This window comes from Lycium barbarum, chromosome 6 (assembly GCF_019175385.1).
Source record: "Lycium barbarum isolate Lr01 chromosome 6, ASM1917538v2, whole genome shotgun sequence".
NCBI classification, from domain to species: domain Eukaryota; kingdom Viridiplantae; phylum Streptophyta; class Magnoliopsida; order Solanales; family Solanaceae; genus Lycium; species Lycium barbarum.
Window position 1 is genome coordinate 112,136,398 of NC_083342.1, and position 18,476 is coordinate 112,154,873.

Genomic DNA, 18,476 nt, shown 5'->3' on the forward strand with positions numbered 1-18,476 from the left:
CACCACTTCGTTGCCCCCTTTCACCGGAGAACGGGACGCCGACGGGCCTCCGATTGCTGACTGCCGACTGGTATGTACAAGATAATGAGATATTCTTTCTTTTATGCTTCCTTCCCCCTTTCTTCTTCCTCATTTGTTTGCTTTATAATATTCAAGAACTGATTTTTAATCTTTGATTCTAGGGCTGTCCCACACTTTGACCTTCTATATTTATGAAATTTTCCTGTTTTGCTTACCAAAATCCCCGACAAGCCTACAAGTATGTGGTCCTTTTCTTATTTCTAATTTTTATATAGAGTGCAATATGTTTCTCTTTAAATATGAGACTACATAGTATATAAGCTTAAGATATTTTTTGCAAAATAAATTACTTTAAGATTGTGAACTATTATTAATTAAAGAAGTGCAAATGCTGTTTTTAGATGAGTCTACACTAAGATTATTTGATTGTTAAATGTTAATAGCCTTTAAAATCTATTGTGAACTACAGCAGATTATATATTGCTTTTGTACGCTCTCTAAAATTTGAAGTGTAATTTGTGTTTTCTTGACTTTTAGGATCTTTAAGCAAAAGTCAAGATGATCACGAATTTCTTCAAGCCTCAAGCTCCTTCAAATACTACTCCTAGCTCTCCTTTGCCAAGTTCTCATTAGCCAAGTTCTTCGTCGCCTGTCAATCTTTTCAATGCATCGGATAATGACAAAGTGTTGGCCGATTTGGATCTTAAATCAGATCCTGCTGAAAGGAAACAAATGTCGAAATTTTCTCCTAATATACGTGACCGAATGAGGAGATATTACATACTAAAGAAACCTTGCCAACCTGAAGAATTTGAATTTCCAGGTAGAGATATTGGAGGAGAATTGCGTCGTTTTAATCCCGATTGGTTTGACGATCCATATTCTCAATGGTTAGAATATAGTGTTAAAAAAGATGCAGCATTTTGCTTATGTTGTTACTTGTTTAAAAATGAGCTTGGAGGGTATGGAAAAAAAGTAAGTGATGCTTTCACAACGAAAGGTTTTCGAAGTTGGAATAAAGGTATAGAAAGGCTTAAAAAGCATGTGGGTGAAGTGAATAGTGTTCATACTCGATGTTTCATGATGATGCTAGATTTAATGAATCAAGAACAATCTATTCTAACTTCATTTGACAAGCCTTTCAAGAAATTTAAAGGTGATTATCGGGTTCGCTTGAATGCTTCGGTTGATGTGATAAGGTATCTTTTAAAAGAAGGAATGCCTTTCCGGGGTCACCATGAGTGTGTAACTTCTACAAGAAGGGGTCATTTTCTAGATCTCTTAAAGTGGTATGCAGATAAGAAGGAAGATGTGAAAAATGTGATACTAGAAAAAGCTCCAAAAAATAACACCATGACTTCTCCCGATATCCAAAAAGACATTGTGAATTCTTGTGGAAAAGAAACAGTGAATGCAATTATTAAAGACTTGAACGGAGATTACTTTGGGATATTGGTTGATGAGTCTAAGGATGTTTCTCATAAGGAACAAATGGCTCTTGTCTTGAGATATGTAAACAAGGAGGGTAAAGTTATTGAGCGATTTCTTGGTCTTGTTCATGTGAAAGATATATCTGCAAAGTCATTGAAAGAAGCGATCTATTCTTTGCTTTTAGACCATTCTTTGAGTCGATCTCAAATGCGAGGACAAGGTTATGATGGAGCTAGTAACATGCAAGGAGAAATTAATGGTCTTAAAACTCTGATTCTGAAAGATAATTCTTCGGCATATTGCGTACATTGCTTTGCTCATCAATTGCAATTGACTCTTGTAGCCGTTGCAAAAAAACATCATGATGTGAATAATTTTTTTGACATTCTTGCCAATGTTTTAAATATCGTTGGAGGTTCATTTAAGCGTAGGGAGATGCTTCGAGATGATCAAGCTGAAAAATTAGAGGAATTACTAGTGCTCGGTGAAGTTCATACGGGAAGTGGTTTAAATCAAGAACTTGGACTTCAAAGGCCTGGTGATACCCGTTGGGGATCTCATTTTAAGACGGTACGTAACTTCATTTCCTTATTCTCATCAATTGTGCATGTACTTGGAGTTCTTGCAAATGAGGGTGCAAATTATCATGAGAAAGCAATGGCAAAAAGTCTAGTGGAAGACATTAGATCTTATGAGTTTATCTACATGTTGCATTTGATGTTGAAAATTTTGGCGATTACATATGATTTGAATATAGCTTTGCAACGAAAAGATCAAGATATTGTTAGTGCTATGAAGCTTGTTGATTTCACAAAAAGAAAATTGCAATCGATGAGGGAATCTGAATGGAATTCTTTGGTAGAAGACGTCTCCTTATTTTGTGAAAAGAATGGTATTATGATCCCTGAAATGGATGAGAAGTATGGTCTTGGAAAGTCGAAGCGTAAAAGCTCAAGTGTTATCTATTTTCATCATTTGCGTGTGGAAGTTTTTTATGTTGTTATTGATTTGCAACTTTCAGAGCTTAACAATCGTTTTAGTGAAGTGAATACTGATCTACTTCTTGGCATGGCTAGTTTGAGTCCCGAGAATTCTTTTGCAAATTATGATAAAAACAGGATCACGAAACTTGCTACTTATTATCCAAATGAGTTCGGTGCTTCCAAGCTTGATGATCTTAGTTTTGATCTTGATAATTATATTTACTATGTGAGAGAAGTGGACAAAGCTTTTTCAAATTTGAAAGGACTTGGAGATCTTTCGATGACGTTGGTTAAATCAAATATGCACACAAGACATGGGGACTTGTTTATTTGCTTGTGAAGTTAAGCTTGATATTACCCGTGGCTACTACAGCAGTGGAAAGAGCTCTTTCCTCAATGAAGTTTATCAAAAAATGACTTGCGAAGTAGAATTAGTGATGACTTTTTGAATGATTGTTTAGTTTGTTATATAGAGGATGAAGTATTTAAAAGTGTACCTAATGATGCGATCATTGATCGTTTTCAAAAGATGACAACTCGTCGAGTGCAACTGTAATGATAATGCTTATATTTATATAGTGTATAAGTAGTTTGTCACCTTTTTGAATATATGAAATACCGATACTTGTTCGTTAGTTTAACAGTTGTTATACATTAGCTTGAAGTCGTTGTCCTGTCTTATGATTCGAACCCCCAGACTTGAAATCCTGGTTCCGCCTCTGCTCATGGCTTACTTGTTAACATGGGCATCAAAACAATATAATCTATATGATGCAATTTAAATGAATCATGAAAATGTAATTGCGGAATAAAGTCTTGAAATTATCTCATAGCATGAAAAATCATGAAAATGTAATAGTCTGCAAACATAAAAGCATAACTGACTCTGTGAACTAACATTTGTCTATGAAACCTCTAAAACATGTCTGAATACTAACTACCAGGACATGGCCCTGGACTACCATAAACTAAATACTAGTGCAGACTCCATGTTGAACCCCGAGAGAAGTGGGGCTCACCAATAAGCTGATAACTGAGGTGATCCTACTGCGCAGGTGTATGCTCCTGAAAATCGGTATCTGCATCGTGAAGTGCAGGCCCCAAGAAAAAGGGATGTTAGTACATGGTGAATAGTACTAGTATGTAAAACCTGCTGAAATAAAGAACATGGCACAACATAGGTATAGGACATGCACTGAAACTGAATATAACTTGAACATGAGCATGAAACGTGAGTAAAGTCTAAAAATAATAAATCAATGGAAATACATGTATATAAAACTGCTTGTAACGTGTGGAATGCTATAGTATAACCGACAACATGATTTGGTACTTGCGTCCTACCAACAGAACACTCACACCTTGCCAGGGATATAAGATTTAAGTAATAATAAGCATGCAAGGATCCAAACTGCATAATGAAGGTGTTGCCTCCTTGCTGACAACCCTTATCCTACGGTGGCTACGAAGTTTCAGGCTTTACTGAGCCTTCTCGGTTAACTAAGGAAATCCCAAAAATATGAACATGATATAGTTGGCTAAGAAGCCCATGATTTTCGTGAAATAACTTGTAATCATGATTTCACGAAATAACTTGTAACATGGTTTCATGAAATATCTTGTAACATGGTTTCATGAAATATCTTGTAACATGGTTTCATGAGATAACTTGTCATAGTCTTGCAAACATGTTCTTGATTCATGAGTAATAACAATAGTTCATAATTATATATATAATTGACTTGAAAACATGCTTGTAACTTGCTAGATAAGAATCATAAGGTTTCATATAAACATAATGAGAATACATGAGGAAGAATTCATGATTCATGGATAGAGTTCCTAATAACCGTAATGGAAGATTAGGAATACAATAACGAATATAGATACAAAATTCATATACCTAAATACATAAATATGGGCTACCAATATGTTGGGTTTAATGCCTTAGGGTTTGAACTTCATGGATATCAAGAAACGGAGCATGGGGAGAACGTAGAAATTCCCACATGTGGATGGAAGTTCTACATACCTTAATTGCTCCAAAACTTGAATTAAAGACTTGAATTTTGGAGAAGATTTCCTAAATCTTGATCCTTGAACCTTAAGATGGGTTTTCTTAAAAACCCTAGATTAGGAACAATGATTTCTTGCTTAGATTATTAGAGTATATGTTAGAATTGAGTTGGAAGGGTTTGGATTGACTTACCTTAATGTTTTGGATTGTTGCTAGGGCTTGGAATTGTGAATAATGAAATGAAAGTACTCAAGGCTTGAATTTATACAAAAGTGAGGCGGAAATTATATGGACATATTATACGGTCCGTATAAAGTTATACGGTCCGTATAATATGACCATATTTTATATCATGGCACAAAACAGAACGTCGAGTTGAGGTTTCATGAAGTACGGACGAGTTATACGGTCCGTATAAAATTATATGGGCCGTATAACTAGTTCGTATAACATGACCAGTGAACGGACTGCTTTGTAATCCTTCAGTAAAATGACCATAACTTTTTGTACAGATGTCCCCTTGACCCCCATAATGTACCGTTGGAAAGGTATTTCAAAGGGCTACAACTTTCATTTAGGAAGTTTTCCGAAATTCCTAATTAATAAAGGGGTTACGATTGTTGGAAGTAAGACCTTCTACAACCTCACTCGCAAACATGCCCCGTAGAGTGACTTCTAACTTTGCTTTGCCCAAAGACATTCCTTATGACTTGATTAGTTTTCAAAACACTTCCTATAACCCTCATATTGGTTCCATTATATTATTATCTTATGAGTCAAACCTTCGCCCGAAGCTACGAGGTGTTACAGATGTTGTATAAATTATTTCTATGCTAAAGCGTACTCTAAAAGCTGAGGGTGATGGTTGGAGTTGGTGACGCTCAACGATGATAGTAACAGTGGCGGTCATTGGTGCAGTGGCGGAGCCAGAAATTTGGTGAAGAGTGTGCGAATTTTCTTCTCACTTGTGTTAAGCGTATGCAAAATTAGATATATACTCATAATAATTAACATTTAACCTATGTACATCACGTAATTTACCAACGAAGGGCATGCACCTGACCACCCTTCGCCTAAGGTGGCTCCGCCCATGCTATGTATACAATAACGGTCAATAGTATTGGTTGGGTATCGATGGCCACAAATTACATATGGATGTTTGACGTTAGCTAGTAACAGAGGTGGTGATTGTGCAGTAAAAGTTAGACGATAAAGGCAGTTGTTGGTAGAGATCGACTAGTGGGGAGATTAAATTGTGTGATATGTAGATGCTAGGGGTGGCAAATGGGTCGTTAGGGCTATTGTTGGGCCGGTCAGGATGGGCTGAACTAATAGATGAGTCAATGCCCAATCCTGCCCAAAACTTACTTGGGTTAAGATGAGCTGAGTCAAGATAGGCTAAATGAGGGGTCATAACCCAACCCGCCCAACTTACCCACTTTTAAAACATTTTGAGAAACTAATAATATTGATACTCTTTGATTGCAAATATTCTCTGCTCATGCTTTTCTAAATAAATGACATTTTGAAAATCAAATCCAAATACTTTTTGGAAATAAAAAAATCTAAATAAATAAATAAAAAATAAATGTCAAAAAAAATACTTAAAAAAAGTTAATCACGTTGCATCTTTTATACTTTTGAATGAATGACAGTTAGGGGTGGGCGTTCGGTTCTTCGGTTCGGTTTTTTCGGTTTCGATTTTTTGAAAGTGGACACCGAACACCGCACCGAATTAATTCGGTTCGGTTCGGTTTTTTTAAGTTCGGTTCAGTTCGATTTCGGTTTTTCTAATTCGGTTTTCTACTTGTTGGAGACTGGGATACTTGATTGATTTGAGATGTCACGAAACAGGAAAAATAAGTAGCAGATAGCAGCAGCCAAGGAAAAATAGCAGCAGCCAAGTAAGACGCAACCCACCCGAAAATCAGTAGCAGCAGCCAAGTTGGCACAAAAATCAGTAGCAAACTAGCAGTCGTAGATACAAAAATCAGTAGCAGCAGCCCACATTGATAAGCAGTTCAACAAATACTCAAGCTGATGAATTATTGCAATATGGTATACAATTGCTGCAGCCCAAATAGGAATTATCCTTACAACACATCTAGCTTCTTTCACTTGCTGCATACTGCATAGGTTCCATGGATTGGCTGCTGATCCATCACTAATACAAAAAACAGTAGCCATCACTAAATCTAACTGATGGCTACACAAACATGGCATTTGGTCACCAAAATAAAGAAGAAAAAGGAGATTAGATCAATTCAGTAGCAGTAATTTCACATAGCAAAATATAGTGTTGCCTTTCTGGGTGCTTATCAGTAGCAGCAGCCAAATTGGCACAAAAATAAGTAGCAGTAGCCAGCAGTAGCAAAACTAAACCACTAGCTCAAATTTGAAGGCGAATTTGCCTCTCTTGTTGACGCTCAAGACATTTCCCAACTTAGTCTAGTTTCATGACTTTCATCCACCATCTATGACAAATTAAAAAGAGAAACTATAAGATAGAAGCTCTATAGCAAGTTAGCAACAGTTACCACTTTTAGACCATAAAAGTCATTAAAGTAATTATTACAAGATAAGTTCAGTGAAGAAGGCTAAGTCATACTGTATTACTTTAGTTTCAGCACTCTTTTCTTGCTAATAAGGCTATTAACTATTAAGTAGAACTAAAGCAAATAACAAAGGGACGTACAAATTAACCTCTTTTGGGAATTCTTTGCAGTTTCGAAGAAAAAAAAATAGAGCTCTAAAACTACAAGAACAAATGTTATCTTCTTCTTTTCTTTACAATTCTAAAGATACCCATTGATAATTTAAGAAAATTTAACACCCATAATAAAGATTTAAACTTTACTGAAAAGGAAAAGAATTTAAAACAAATCCAACCCAATACTTACAAATTCAGTGATTCTTTATCCAAAACTAGCTAGAGTTCGGTGAAAAAATAAATTAAGGTTCAAACTTATGAAAAGGAAAGAACAATCAAACAAAGAAATTATAAGGAGAAAATGAAATTACCTTGGTGTAAGCCGTAAGGTGCCTGAGAACTCCCGCTGCCGTTGGAACTTGGACAAATCAGTGTGGATCGTGTGAGGACTGTTAAGTTAGGCGTGAGGAGGAGAGGAGATGAGAGGAGGAGGCGTTAGGGTTGAAGTTAGCGTTAGAGGAGACTGGAGAGTCAGGAGACGAGTTGGACTTAGGAATTAGGATTATTGGATAGAATGATAGATAGCTGGTAACCTACAGTGGTAATACTAATTTGGGTTAGTAGGATGGGCTTGGATAGTTCACAAAATGGGCCTAAGAAAGACACAAAGTGGAGTGGGCTAACCATACCAGCTAAGTGATCTGAAATAATATTTGTTAAATTTTCGGTTTAACCGAATACCGAAAAACCGGTGAACCGGAACCGAATACCGAACCGAACCGAAAATTTAAAAAAACCGAAACCGAACCGAAAAACCGAAAAAACCGAACTAATTCGGTTCGGTCCGGTTTTTCGGTTTTCGGTGTTTATGCCCACCCCTAATGACAGTTGATTAGTTTTGGCTGATGATTTGTGACGGGTTAATTTGGGCTTAGCCTAAAATAACCCATCTTCAAAATTACTCCAGCCCAAATCCATTAAAGCCTGAGCGAGTTAGATGGGTCAAATGTGTTTGGGCTATTTTTGTCACCCCTCGTAGATGCTAATGATGGTAGAGGCGATTGTTGTTGATGGTTGTTTACGGTGGTTATATTGTTGAGAATTGTAGTGGAGGTGGTTAGTGGTCTATTATGGTTAATAATGAAGGTGGTTGGTGGCGATGCATTATGGAATTGGATGAAGTAAAGGTCATAGCTAGGTAGTTGTAGTGATTCCTGACGTTAAAAATAAAATAGTAATAACGATAGTTTCACGTAATTTTTTAACTGAAACGTCTTAATAATATTAGTATAACACGTGGATGATTCAGAACTATTAAGAACTACGTAATAAGTAATTGTGAAGGAAAAATGATTGAGACCAATTGAAAATTACGGTAATAAGAATACCGAGTTGTTAAGTAAAAAGAAACATTGCACTTGACAAGCTAGAAACCGACTAAAATATATTGATAACTTACTCCAAGTTAATATCAATAAGCCTCATTTTTGTTGTCATGATTTTGTTTTATATTATAGATTAATCTTCAAGATTGTGTAACAATACAAAGTTAATTATCACAAGATTTGAAAATATTGTTATTGAAGCCAAGATTTTTATCAGACAATATGTCCGGAGGAAAAAGTATCATCACAACCATGATGTCGACGATATTTAATTTGATTTAAGAATATAGTTAAGTTCAAATAAAAATGATTTTCAATCGCTTTATATTTTTGTCGTGAACATTAGTGAAAGTTAAGACGAATCATTGTCTCATATAACAAAATACGTGTTTACAAATTAATCACTTTATGATTTTTCATAAGTTGCAAGTAGAAAGGAATAAAAGATTTTAATGATAATGAACAAATGATAAATGAAGTTACAAATGTAGTAAATATTTTTGTAATTTAATTTGAAAGATTATTAAATATATGTTTATTTAATTATCATGTTAAATTGTGTTATTTCTAGGTTATTTATATCATAAACCATGTAAATGTGAAATTTGAATTTCATCCAAACGTTAGTTAGTCGATTACTATATGATCTATTTTCTTACTATACTTTTATGATCTTTTTCTTATCTAGTAAATGGCATTGGGAAGAAGATGATAATTTTGTTAGAATAATATGATCTCATATTCTTAAACTAATATTTAAACATAACTTTTTTCGGCAACCGTACATGAAAAATGTAGATTTTAGCTTTCAAAACGCTTTGTGGAAATAGAAAAACAAATAGATAATCACAATTTTGTTTTTTTCAGGTAAAATTTCAATTTTTCAACAGCTATTTCAAAAAAAATCTGTCCAAACGCCAATACTTTTTTCAACTAAATCCCCAAAATAGGAAAAAAAAAATTTAAAAGGAAAAGCAAAAAGATATCCTACATAAATAGTCCAGACCATGATTCCATCACGTTGCCCAAGTATATTCCCTTAGATTAGGGACTTGATTGAAAAATAAAGTAACTATTAAGGGCTGTTTTAGAAAAAAGAGAAAGTCACAAGGCCAGTGACCAGTGTGACACGAAGAAGTGGAGACAATGACAAATACGGTCCCTTATGTTTCAGGATAGGTTCAAAATAATCTCTTAAGTATGCACTTAACATTTTTTGTTCTTTAAATTTGCTGAAAATTAACACTCTTAGTCTCCATAAAATATTTATCGAACCCTGTCTGTTAGATTTGAGGGAAACAGTGGGGAAAAAACGAAATCAGGGGAACTCATATTTAAAGGTACAATTTTTGTAGCTTTTATTATTTTTAATTTATATCTAGAGTCTAATGCAACTATTTGAGGTGTAGTTTATGCTTTTTTTCCCCTTATCTTTTAAGTGCCTATCGTAATTTTTTGTGTTTCATATCTTAGGATTTAATGAGATTTTTTTGATGGTTATAGTTAAGTCTTTTCTTTTCGTTGTTTCCGTCAAATCTAACTGACAGAGTTTGGTATGTATTTTACGGAGTTCAGCAAGTATTTTATGGAGACTAAAAATGTTAACTTTTGACAAACTTAAAGAACTAAAATTGTTACTCTCTCAGTGTCAAATTTTTTGTGTAGTTTTGACTTGTCATTAAATTTAAGAAAGTAAACAAGACTTTTGAATTTTATGGTCTTAAATTAAAGATATGTAGAATGTATTAAAATACTTTTTAGTCTTGTAATCTTAAACATGTCATATGAAAAGTTGAAATTAACCCCAAAAAACAAAGAGGCATTATGTTTGAAAAAAGAAAGCGAGACAAACATTTTAAAAGAAAGGGAGCAAGTGCATACTCAAGGGACTATTTTGAACCTATATTAAAACAAAAGGGACCATTTTTGTCATTTTGTCCGAAAAAGTGAGAAAGAGAAGACTAGGGTCTCCCACAACTCTTTAGCCCAAAAACTGACACCTCATTGCTTTCTAAAACTCGCCGGAGAAAAAGACGGGAAATGCTCGCCGCCGTTCTCCGGCGTATCTAAATCCAGATCTCCGGCAAAGCAACAACAACAACAACAACAATGTCTCACCACAACAAAACGACGTCGTCTTCGCTTACTCAACATCAACAAGTTCCTCTAGTAATAACTCTCAATTGCATCGAAGACACATGCTTAGAACAAGAATGTCTCTCCGGCATCGCAGTTATCGAACACGTACCTCTCAGTCGCTTAGCCGAAGCCCGGATCGAGTCAGCTACAGCCGTACTTCTTCACTCACTCGCGTTCCTCCCACGCGCCGCACAACGGCGCCTCCGTTCATGGCAACTCATTCTCTGTCTCGGCTCATCTGACCGAGCCGTCGACTCAGCACTCGCTTCTGACCTAGGACTTACACGGCTTGTGCACGTGGATGTTAATCGTGCTGAGGAAGTTGCGGATACTGTTATGGCGCTTATCTTAGGGTTGCTACGCCGTACTCATTTGCTTTCTCGGCATACTTTATCGGCTTCAGGTTGGCTTGGCTCAGTTCAGCCGTTGTGTCGTGGAATGCGGCGGTGTCGTGGACTTGTACTAGGGATTATAGGTAGATCTGCTTCGGCTAGGTCTTTGGCTAACAGGAGTTTAGCATTCAACATGAGTGTGCTCTATTTTGATGTTGAGGTACTGAAATTATGCGTCGGAGGTTAAATTTTTTAACTTTATTGAGTATATTTTCATAGCTTAAATGAAATGTATCAGTCAATAAACATGATCCTGCTATAGTTTGATGTTGAGGTAGTGAAATTGATGTATTTCGGTTGAAAATTTTCAACTTAATTGACTGAAGTTTCATAGCTTAACTGAAATATATCAATTAATCAACATGATCCTGATATATTTTGATGTTGAGGTAGTTAAATTGATGTGTTTCTGTTGAAAATTTCAACTTTATTGAGTATATTTTCATAGCTTAAATGAAATGTCTCAGTCGATTGATAAACATGACCCTGCTATAGTTTGATGCTGAGGCAGTGAAATTGATGTGTTTGGGTTAAAAATTTCAACTTTATTGACTAAATTTTCATAGCTTAAACTGAAATATAAGTTCATTTATTGCGGTTGGAAACTTCAAGTTTAATGAGTAGATTTTTCTTTGCTTAAATGAAATATATCCTGCAAAACTACTCGGAGTTTATCATTCAGCATGAGTGTGCTCTATTTTGATGTTGAGATAGGGAAATTGATGCGTTTCGGTTAAATAATTTCAACTTTATTGACTGAAGTTTCATAGCTTAACTGAAAAATATCAATTAATCAACATGATCCTGATATATTTTGATGTTGAGGTAGTGAAATTGATGTGTTTCTGTTGAAAATTTTCAACTTTATTGACTACATATTCATAGCTTAACTGGATATATCAATCAATCAACATGATCCTGCTCTATTTTGATGTTGAGGTAGGAAAGTTGATGTATTATGTTGAAAATTTCAAGTTTAATGAGTAAAACTTTCATTGCTTGATTGAAATATAAGTTGATATATTTTGGTTGAAAACTTCAAGTTTAATGAGTAGATTTTTATTGCTTAAATGAAATATAAGTTGATGTATCTCAGTTGAAAATTAAGAGTTTAATGAGTAGATTTTTCATTGCTCAATTGAAATATAAGTTGATGTTTTTTGGTTGAAAACATCAAGTTTAATGAGCAGATTTTTCATTTCTTAAATGAAATATATAATGCAAAACTACTGAATATTCAATTTGGGTTCCCCTCTTAAACACAAAAATAGCACCTTCAATTTGGGTTCCCCTCTTATACACAAAAATAGCACCTACCCGTGTTTCTTTGTGAAGTTTTGGATAGGGAAAATATCACAGCAGAATGAAGAATTGCTGATATAAGTATTAATGCTTCGTATCAATGCGTGCTAACAAAGTTTTCATTTCTAAAATGTTTACAGGGAAATGGAAAAATGAGCAGACACTCCATTAGATTCCCACCTGCTGCCAGGAGAATGGATACCCTTAATGATTTACTTGCTGCAAGTGACCTTATATCATTACACTGTGCTCTAACAAATGAAACAGTTCAAATTATCAATGCAGATTGCTTGCAGCACTTAAAGCCTGGTATCTTTTTCTACTGGATATGTATCTGAAGTAGTCCCCTGTTGCCCCAATCCCACATTTTCCCTCTCAAGGGGATGACTTGTTGATCATTTTATGCAGGGGCATTTCTTGTTAACACCGGTAGCTGCCAACTGTTAGATGATTGTGCTGTGAAACAACTTCTAATAGAGGGAAGCATTGCCGGCTGTGCTTTGGATGGTGCTGAAGGGCCACAATGGATGGAAGCATGGGTATGATGAATAGTCTTAGGGTATGATTGAATGATAGGAGTATATTTGGATAAACAGCTTTCTTTTAGTTGAATTTCTCTCATTAATGGCATGCTTTCTAGTAAATAATGGTGGGACTGAGTTTTCCGTCTTTGAAATTTGAATTCTGCCGTTTCTTCAAAATGTCTTCCTTTTGTGGAAGAGACAGTGAGAGCAGGTAATAATTGAAGTTCTTATACAAATGATTTGCCCAGGTGAAATTCATATACCTATGAGGGATAGGGTACTGGTTTTGGAAATTATGGAGAAAGTTGGTGAATTGCCTTACTGTGAGAGCTTAGAGCCTGTTTGGATGGGCTTATGCCTATAAGCTGTTTGCAGCTTATAAGCTAAAAAAAATAAGTTAGGGTAGTCTAACTTATTTTTTTTGGCTTATAAGTTGTTTTCAGCTTATAAGCTGCTTTAGATAAGCTAAGTCAAATGGACCCAATTATTTTTTTGAGCTTATTTTAAGCACAAAATGACTTTAAGCTGGCCAGCCAAACACTCAAAAAAGCTGAAAACAGCTTATAAGCAACTTATAAGCCAATCCAAACGGGCTCTTACTTGTTTGATAGATATTGTGCTGCAGTTTAGAGATTGAAAATTGGGTCGCACATATTAAAATGAATTAATTTTGGAGCACGGAGAATGAGTTCTATTCCAAGGTGTTATAGCCCTAAGTCCAATGCATGCTAGTTATTCCAAGGTGTTATAGCCCTAAGTCCAATGCATGCTAGTGATTCTTATCCTTAGCTATTAGACTGAACTCCACCTGATGCATATACAATGAGGAACTAAAATATGTATGGTGTAGTCTAGCAGGCGTCCTTAATCTCCTACCCTTGTCAAGGTGTTTGCCCTCCAGAACACTAGTTTTGGTTAGAGAAGGGATCCAGGATGCTTTTGAAATGCTTAGTTCTGAACTTTTCGTTACACCTTTCTCTTGTTATGCTCCATAAGTTTAGTTGGGGCAGAGAGCTGGCATTTCATCTTCTCTTATGGATGACTACGTTATGACCCAAGTGAAGCCCAACAACCTGAATGTTGTTGTTTTCGATTTTCGTGTTGTTTTCGATTTTCGTTTCTTCTTTTGTTATTTCTTTTACTATTGCAATATTTTCTATTGTTGCCTCTAAAGGCCTTTAAAGTAGTTAGGGTTGTGCCTTATTGTGACTTTTTTGCAATGTCTGCTCTACTTTCTTGGAATCTACAACAACAAGAACATACCCAGAATAATCCCACAAAGTGGGGTCCAGAGAGGGTAGAGTGGACACAGACCTCCCTACTATCTACTCATCCATGAGTCAAAAACTATCAGTTCTGGGGTCCTCCAAACCTAATCACTGATTCTGATAATTCACTGGACTTTTGTAAAAATCTATTTTTTCTTATAACTTTCTTACATTTTTCCTTTTACAAATTTAAGCTGATTGAAAGGAAAACTCTGTACAACTTATCATTGTAGAGCTGTCTTGATGATATCAAACCTTTTCCCTAGTAATCACTAACCAAACATGTAGGATAAATACTACTATATGGCATTTTTCTTGAGAAACTACTAGTATATGGTATTTAATTAAGTTGCTTGTAAGAAGCTGTCTCGACTATGAGACACAGTGAACTCATACATTTCTGATATTTGGGTGGGCCTGGTTAGACGTGTGTGGAGTTCTTAGTAAGATTTATTTTTTTTGTATTTTTTGTATACCCTTGGACTTTGAGGAGCGTGAAGTCCTTTTTTAATTTTGCACCACTTCGTTTCCAATTAAGGCAGAATTGGGGATTATTAGCTGGAGATTGCCAATGTTTGTTCGTGGTATCTATTTGTCACATTTGGATTCTTGGATTTATGTTAATTTGATATCAGCAATTTGCGATGTTAAATATTGTATTTCAGTAGTTTCTTTTAATTGACGGAGGTGGATGATCTTTGGATTAGGTAAGGGAGATGCCCAATGTCCTGATACTGCCACGCAGCGCAGATTATAGTGAAGAAGTGTGGATGGAAATAAGGGAGAAAGCTATTTCTATGCTGCAGTCATTCTTCTTGGATGGTGTTGCTCCGAAGGATTCTGTGTCTGATGAAGAAGAGGAAAGCGAGATAGGGTATGAAAATGAAGTACACCAAATAGAAGATGTTGAAAGCACGCTGCAGGGTTCTCTTAGTCAGCAGCCCAATGAAGATGTTGCAGACAGCTCTCAGAAAAGATTAGTGAGTGTTTCGAGGGAATCACCTAGTCAGCTCCAAGGCTCCGTGGTATCTCAAAATAGTTCTGGTAGATCTGAAGTAAAGAGAAGTCGATCAGGTAAAAAGGCTAAAAAGCGGCATGGACGCCAAAAATCACAACACAAAGTGGATGATCATTTGACCTTTGAAAAGGAGAGTACGTCACACCATGAAGATGGGGCTACAATGAGCGGAACAGATCAAGGTGTGAGTTCCAGTTCACGTTTTGCTTCTCCAGAAGATTTAAGAGGTAGGAAGACATCAATTGAATCAATACAGGAATCATCAGTGGAGAAGCTCTCAAAAAAAGGTGCGGATCTCAGCAGAAAATCTGCGGAACTGCTGAAGGATGGTTATGTAATAGCTTTACATGCAAGACATCATCCCGCTTTGCATGTCTCCAGACAAAGAGTTAAAGGGGGTGGTTGGTTCCTCGACACAATGTCAGATGTTACAAAGAGGGACCCAGCAGCACAGTTCCTTGTGGTTTCTAGAAGCAAGGTATTCTCATAAGAAATTTGCTTTTCCTGTTGCAGCGTGGCTGCCCTCGACCTTCAGTTAGTGGTTAACTATCAGCATAGTGTTTTGGGTTCTGTTGAGGGTGTCGGTTAGGAGAATTAGGAGCCATTTGGACAACTTCTGGAAAATGTTTTAGAAAAAGAAGTTGTGCAAAAAGAAAACTGGATTTTGTAGTTTTTTTTTTTTTTTTTTTTGTGTGTATTCTGTGAGTAGAAGAACTCGTTTACAACTCCCTCAAGCGGTCAAGCCACTTAAGAAGTATAGATTTTTTTAAAAACTATTTGCAGAAACTTCTTGGAAAATTTTGAACATACATCTTTTTTGGAAAGAGTTATGTTAACATTGTCAAAAAAAAAAACATCTTTTTTGGAAAGAGTCTGTACAAGATTTCAACAAAGTTTCCTAAACAAATGCCTTGTGAACACATATAATGACTCTGAGGTTCTCTTTCAGGATACAATTGGGTTGAGATCATTTACTGCTGGCGGGAAGTTATTACAGGTATGGTTTATCACTGTAATTGTTGTTATAAAACATCCTTGATCTACACTGCCTCTTGGTGCAGTATTTTGGGGTTTTATTGTGCTTTATGAACCATTAGGGAACTGCAAAAGCTTTGTTGCTTCTACACATGCTATGAAGTAGGAACTTTTAGTTTGAGATACATTTATGTGTTAATTCACTTAGATAAACATACAACTGTGGACGAGCCAGAGGTCTGGGGTTCGAGCCTGGGACATGGAAAAAATCCTGTTAGGGAGCGCTTCCTTCTTAAATGGGCCTTACGCGGCGCGAATCCAGATTAATCGGGCCCCAATTTGGGTATCTGACACCGGGTAGGAAACCAAAAAAAAAAAAATCTTGTTTTATCTGTAGAAACTTTTGACCCCTCTCCTGGAAGATGCCGTAGCTTTTGAAGTGCTCTTTGTTCTTCATCCTTAACTTTGGGAGTATATCAAATACTTTCTCCATGTTCAGTTAGCATCAGTAGTTGAGATAATAGAAATTCATTTCCTTATGCCTAGACCTCGCCATTAAGAAGTTATTCCCTACAAAAGTTGAAGGAAGTTTATTTTGGGAAGGTTCTAATCGTCAATACAAGATGTTGACATATACATGTATCAATGGGAATCAGAGATACTATTTTTGTTGTGCCATTCTTTTGTGGATTTCTACCTTGCTTGATTTTATTGGTATCATATAGAAGCTGTGATTTCACCTCCGACCCTGATATTGCAGATAAATAGGAGAATGGAATTTGTATTTGCAAGTCACAGTTTTGATGTTTGGGAGAGTTGGACATTTGAAGGTACTATGGAAGAATGTCGACTAGTAAATTGTAGGAATCCTCTGGTAAGTTCTTGTTCTGCTTCTGACATTTAAAACTCTGGGCCCCATCTCATGGTAGTTGCATACAGTAACCATTTTGTTAATATGTCCCAGAATGTCTCTTTTCCCTTTTCCAAAACTCTCTCCAATTATCTCTACCTGACCCCCTTTCCATCCTTTGAACTGGGGAATTTGCTTGACTGGATTACGTCCATTATGAGATCAGTTATTTAGGAAGGCGTATCTATCATCCACTTTAGAAATAACCCACATTTTGATGTTGCCATCACTGGTACGTGCAGGCTATTTTGGATGTACGCGTTGAAGTACTTGCAGCTGTTGGAGAAGATGGTATCACTCGATGGCTTGACTAGGCAGTGTCTTTGAACCATTGCGCATGATTTTTTAACATATGCCGTGCTGATTTGTTTGGAAAATTTACCACAAGTAGTTTTGTAAAGAATTGAGTCTCCCTCAAAGCAAGAGTTGTAAGTTTTTTAATGTTTAACTTTCATTATTGCCTCCTGTCAGGGTTCTTTCTTTCCATGACAATGGCTTATTGTATTTTGAGGATTCGAAGTAGCTTGCTTTTTGTTTTGACTGTTGCGTTTTAATGGAAGTTTACATGCTTTGCGAGTAAAGACTAATGCTTTATAGCTGCTAACTTGATAGCTTCAATCCCCTTAGCACCAAAGTCTATACTCACTTGCTCAGCATAAGCAAAAGATTAATGCTAGGTAATTTTTTCTTATTTGACTAAGCCTAGATGGATAATTCGTGTTTGAACATTGTGAACAGTCTGCTTTTATCTAACAGCATCTACATAACTGTATTAGTATATGGTTTATGGAAAATACTAGAAAATTTAACAAAACCGTATTCGTTCTATATTATTCTTGATTTGCCTCCTAGTGGGTGGCAATGTTGGGTGACCACCATATCCTATCTAACTGGAACTTTAACTTATCCAATAGCGAGGAAACGGTATAGACGTGAGTTTTTAATATAGTATTGAGATTGGACACTTCAGCACCTAACTTTCCTAAATTGGATGACCAGAAATAACAATAGGCGTATACTGCTTATGAGCTGAAGTTTTGGTAGCCAGGTAAATACAATTTTCAATTTAAAATTACAAATAAGCCTTTTTTTACGGGGTGTTCACAGTTCAGTAGTAATTTTCCGTTAGGCAAGAAATTACACTAAATTAGAAAACAAGTCAATTTATGAAAATTAAATTGCAATAGTTATATAGACAATTGTAATAGAAACTAAATATTGTACACACTGACCAGAAATAACAATGGGCGTATACTGCTTATGAGCTGAAGTTTTGGTAGCCAGGTAAATAGAATTTTCAATTTAAAATTTCAAATAAGCCTTTTTTACGAAGGTGTTCACTGTTCAGAAGTAATTTTCCGTTAGGCAAAAAATTACATTAAATTAGAAAACAAGTCAATTTATGAAAATTAAATTGCAATAGTTATGTAGAAAATTGTAATAGAAACTAATTATTGTACA

General features: G+C 35.8%; 2 protein-coding genes across 2 annotated transcripts; both read left to right on the top strand.

Moving 5' to 3' along the window:
- The first annotated feature begins 753 nt into the window (after nt 1–753).
- On the top strand, nt 754–2,775 carry LOC132644398 (uncharacterized). Its single transcript, XM_060360993.1, has one exon. The coding sequence runs from the start codon at nt 754–756 to the stop codon at nt 2,773–2,775; it is 2,022 nt and encodes a 673-aa protein (XP_060216976.1).
- Nucleotides 2,776–10,426: 7,651 nt separating this feature from the next.
- LOC132645533 (C-terminal binding protein AN) lies at nt 10,427–17,596 on the top strand. Its single transcript, XM_060362550.1, has 7 exons — nt 10,427–11,178; nt 12,461–12,629; nt 12,729–12,859; nt 14,820–15,608; nt 16,080–16,127; nt 16,866–16,979; nt 17,258–17,596. Exons 1-7 carry the CDS (start codon nt 10,597–10,599, stop codon nt 17,327–17,329), a joined length of 1,905 nt encoding a protein of 634 aa, XP_060218533.1. The 5' UTR covers nt 10,427–10,596; the 3' UTR covers nt 17,330–17,596.
- The last annotated feature ends 880 nt before the right edge of the window (nt 17,597–18,476 follow it).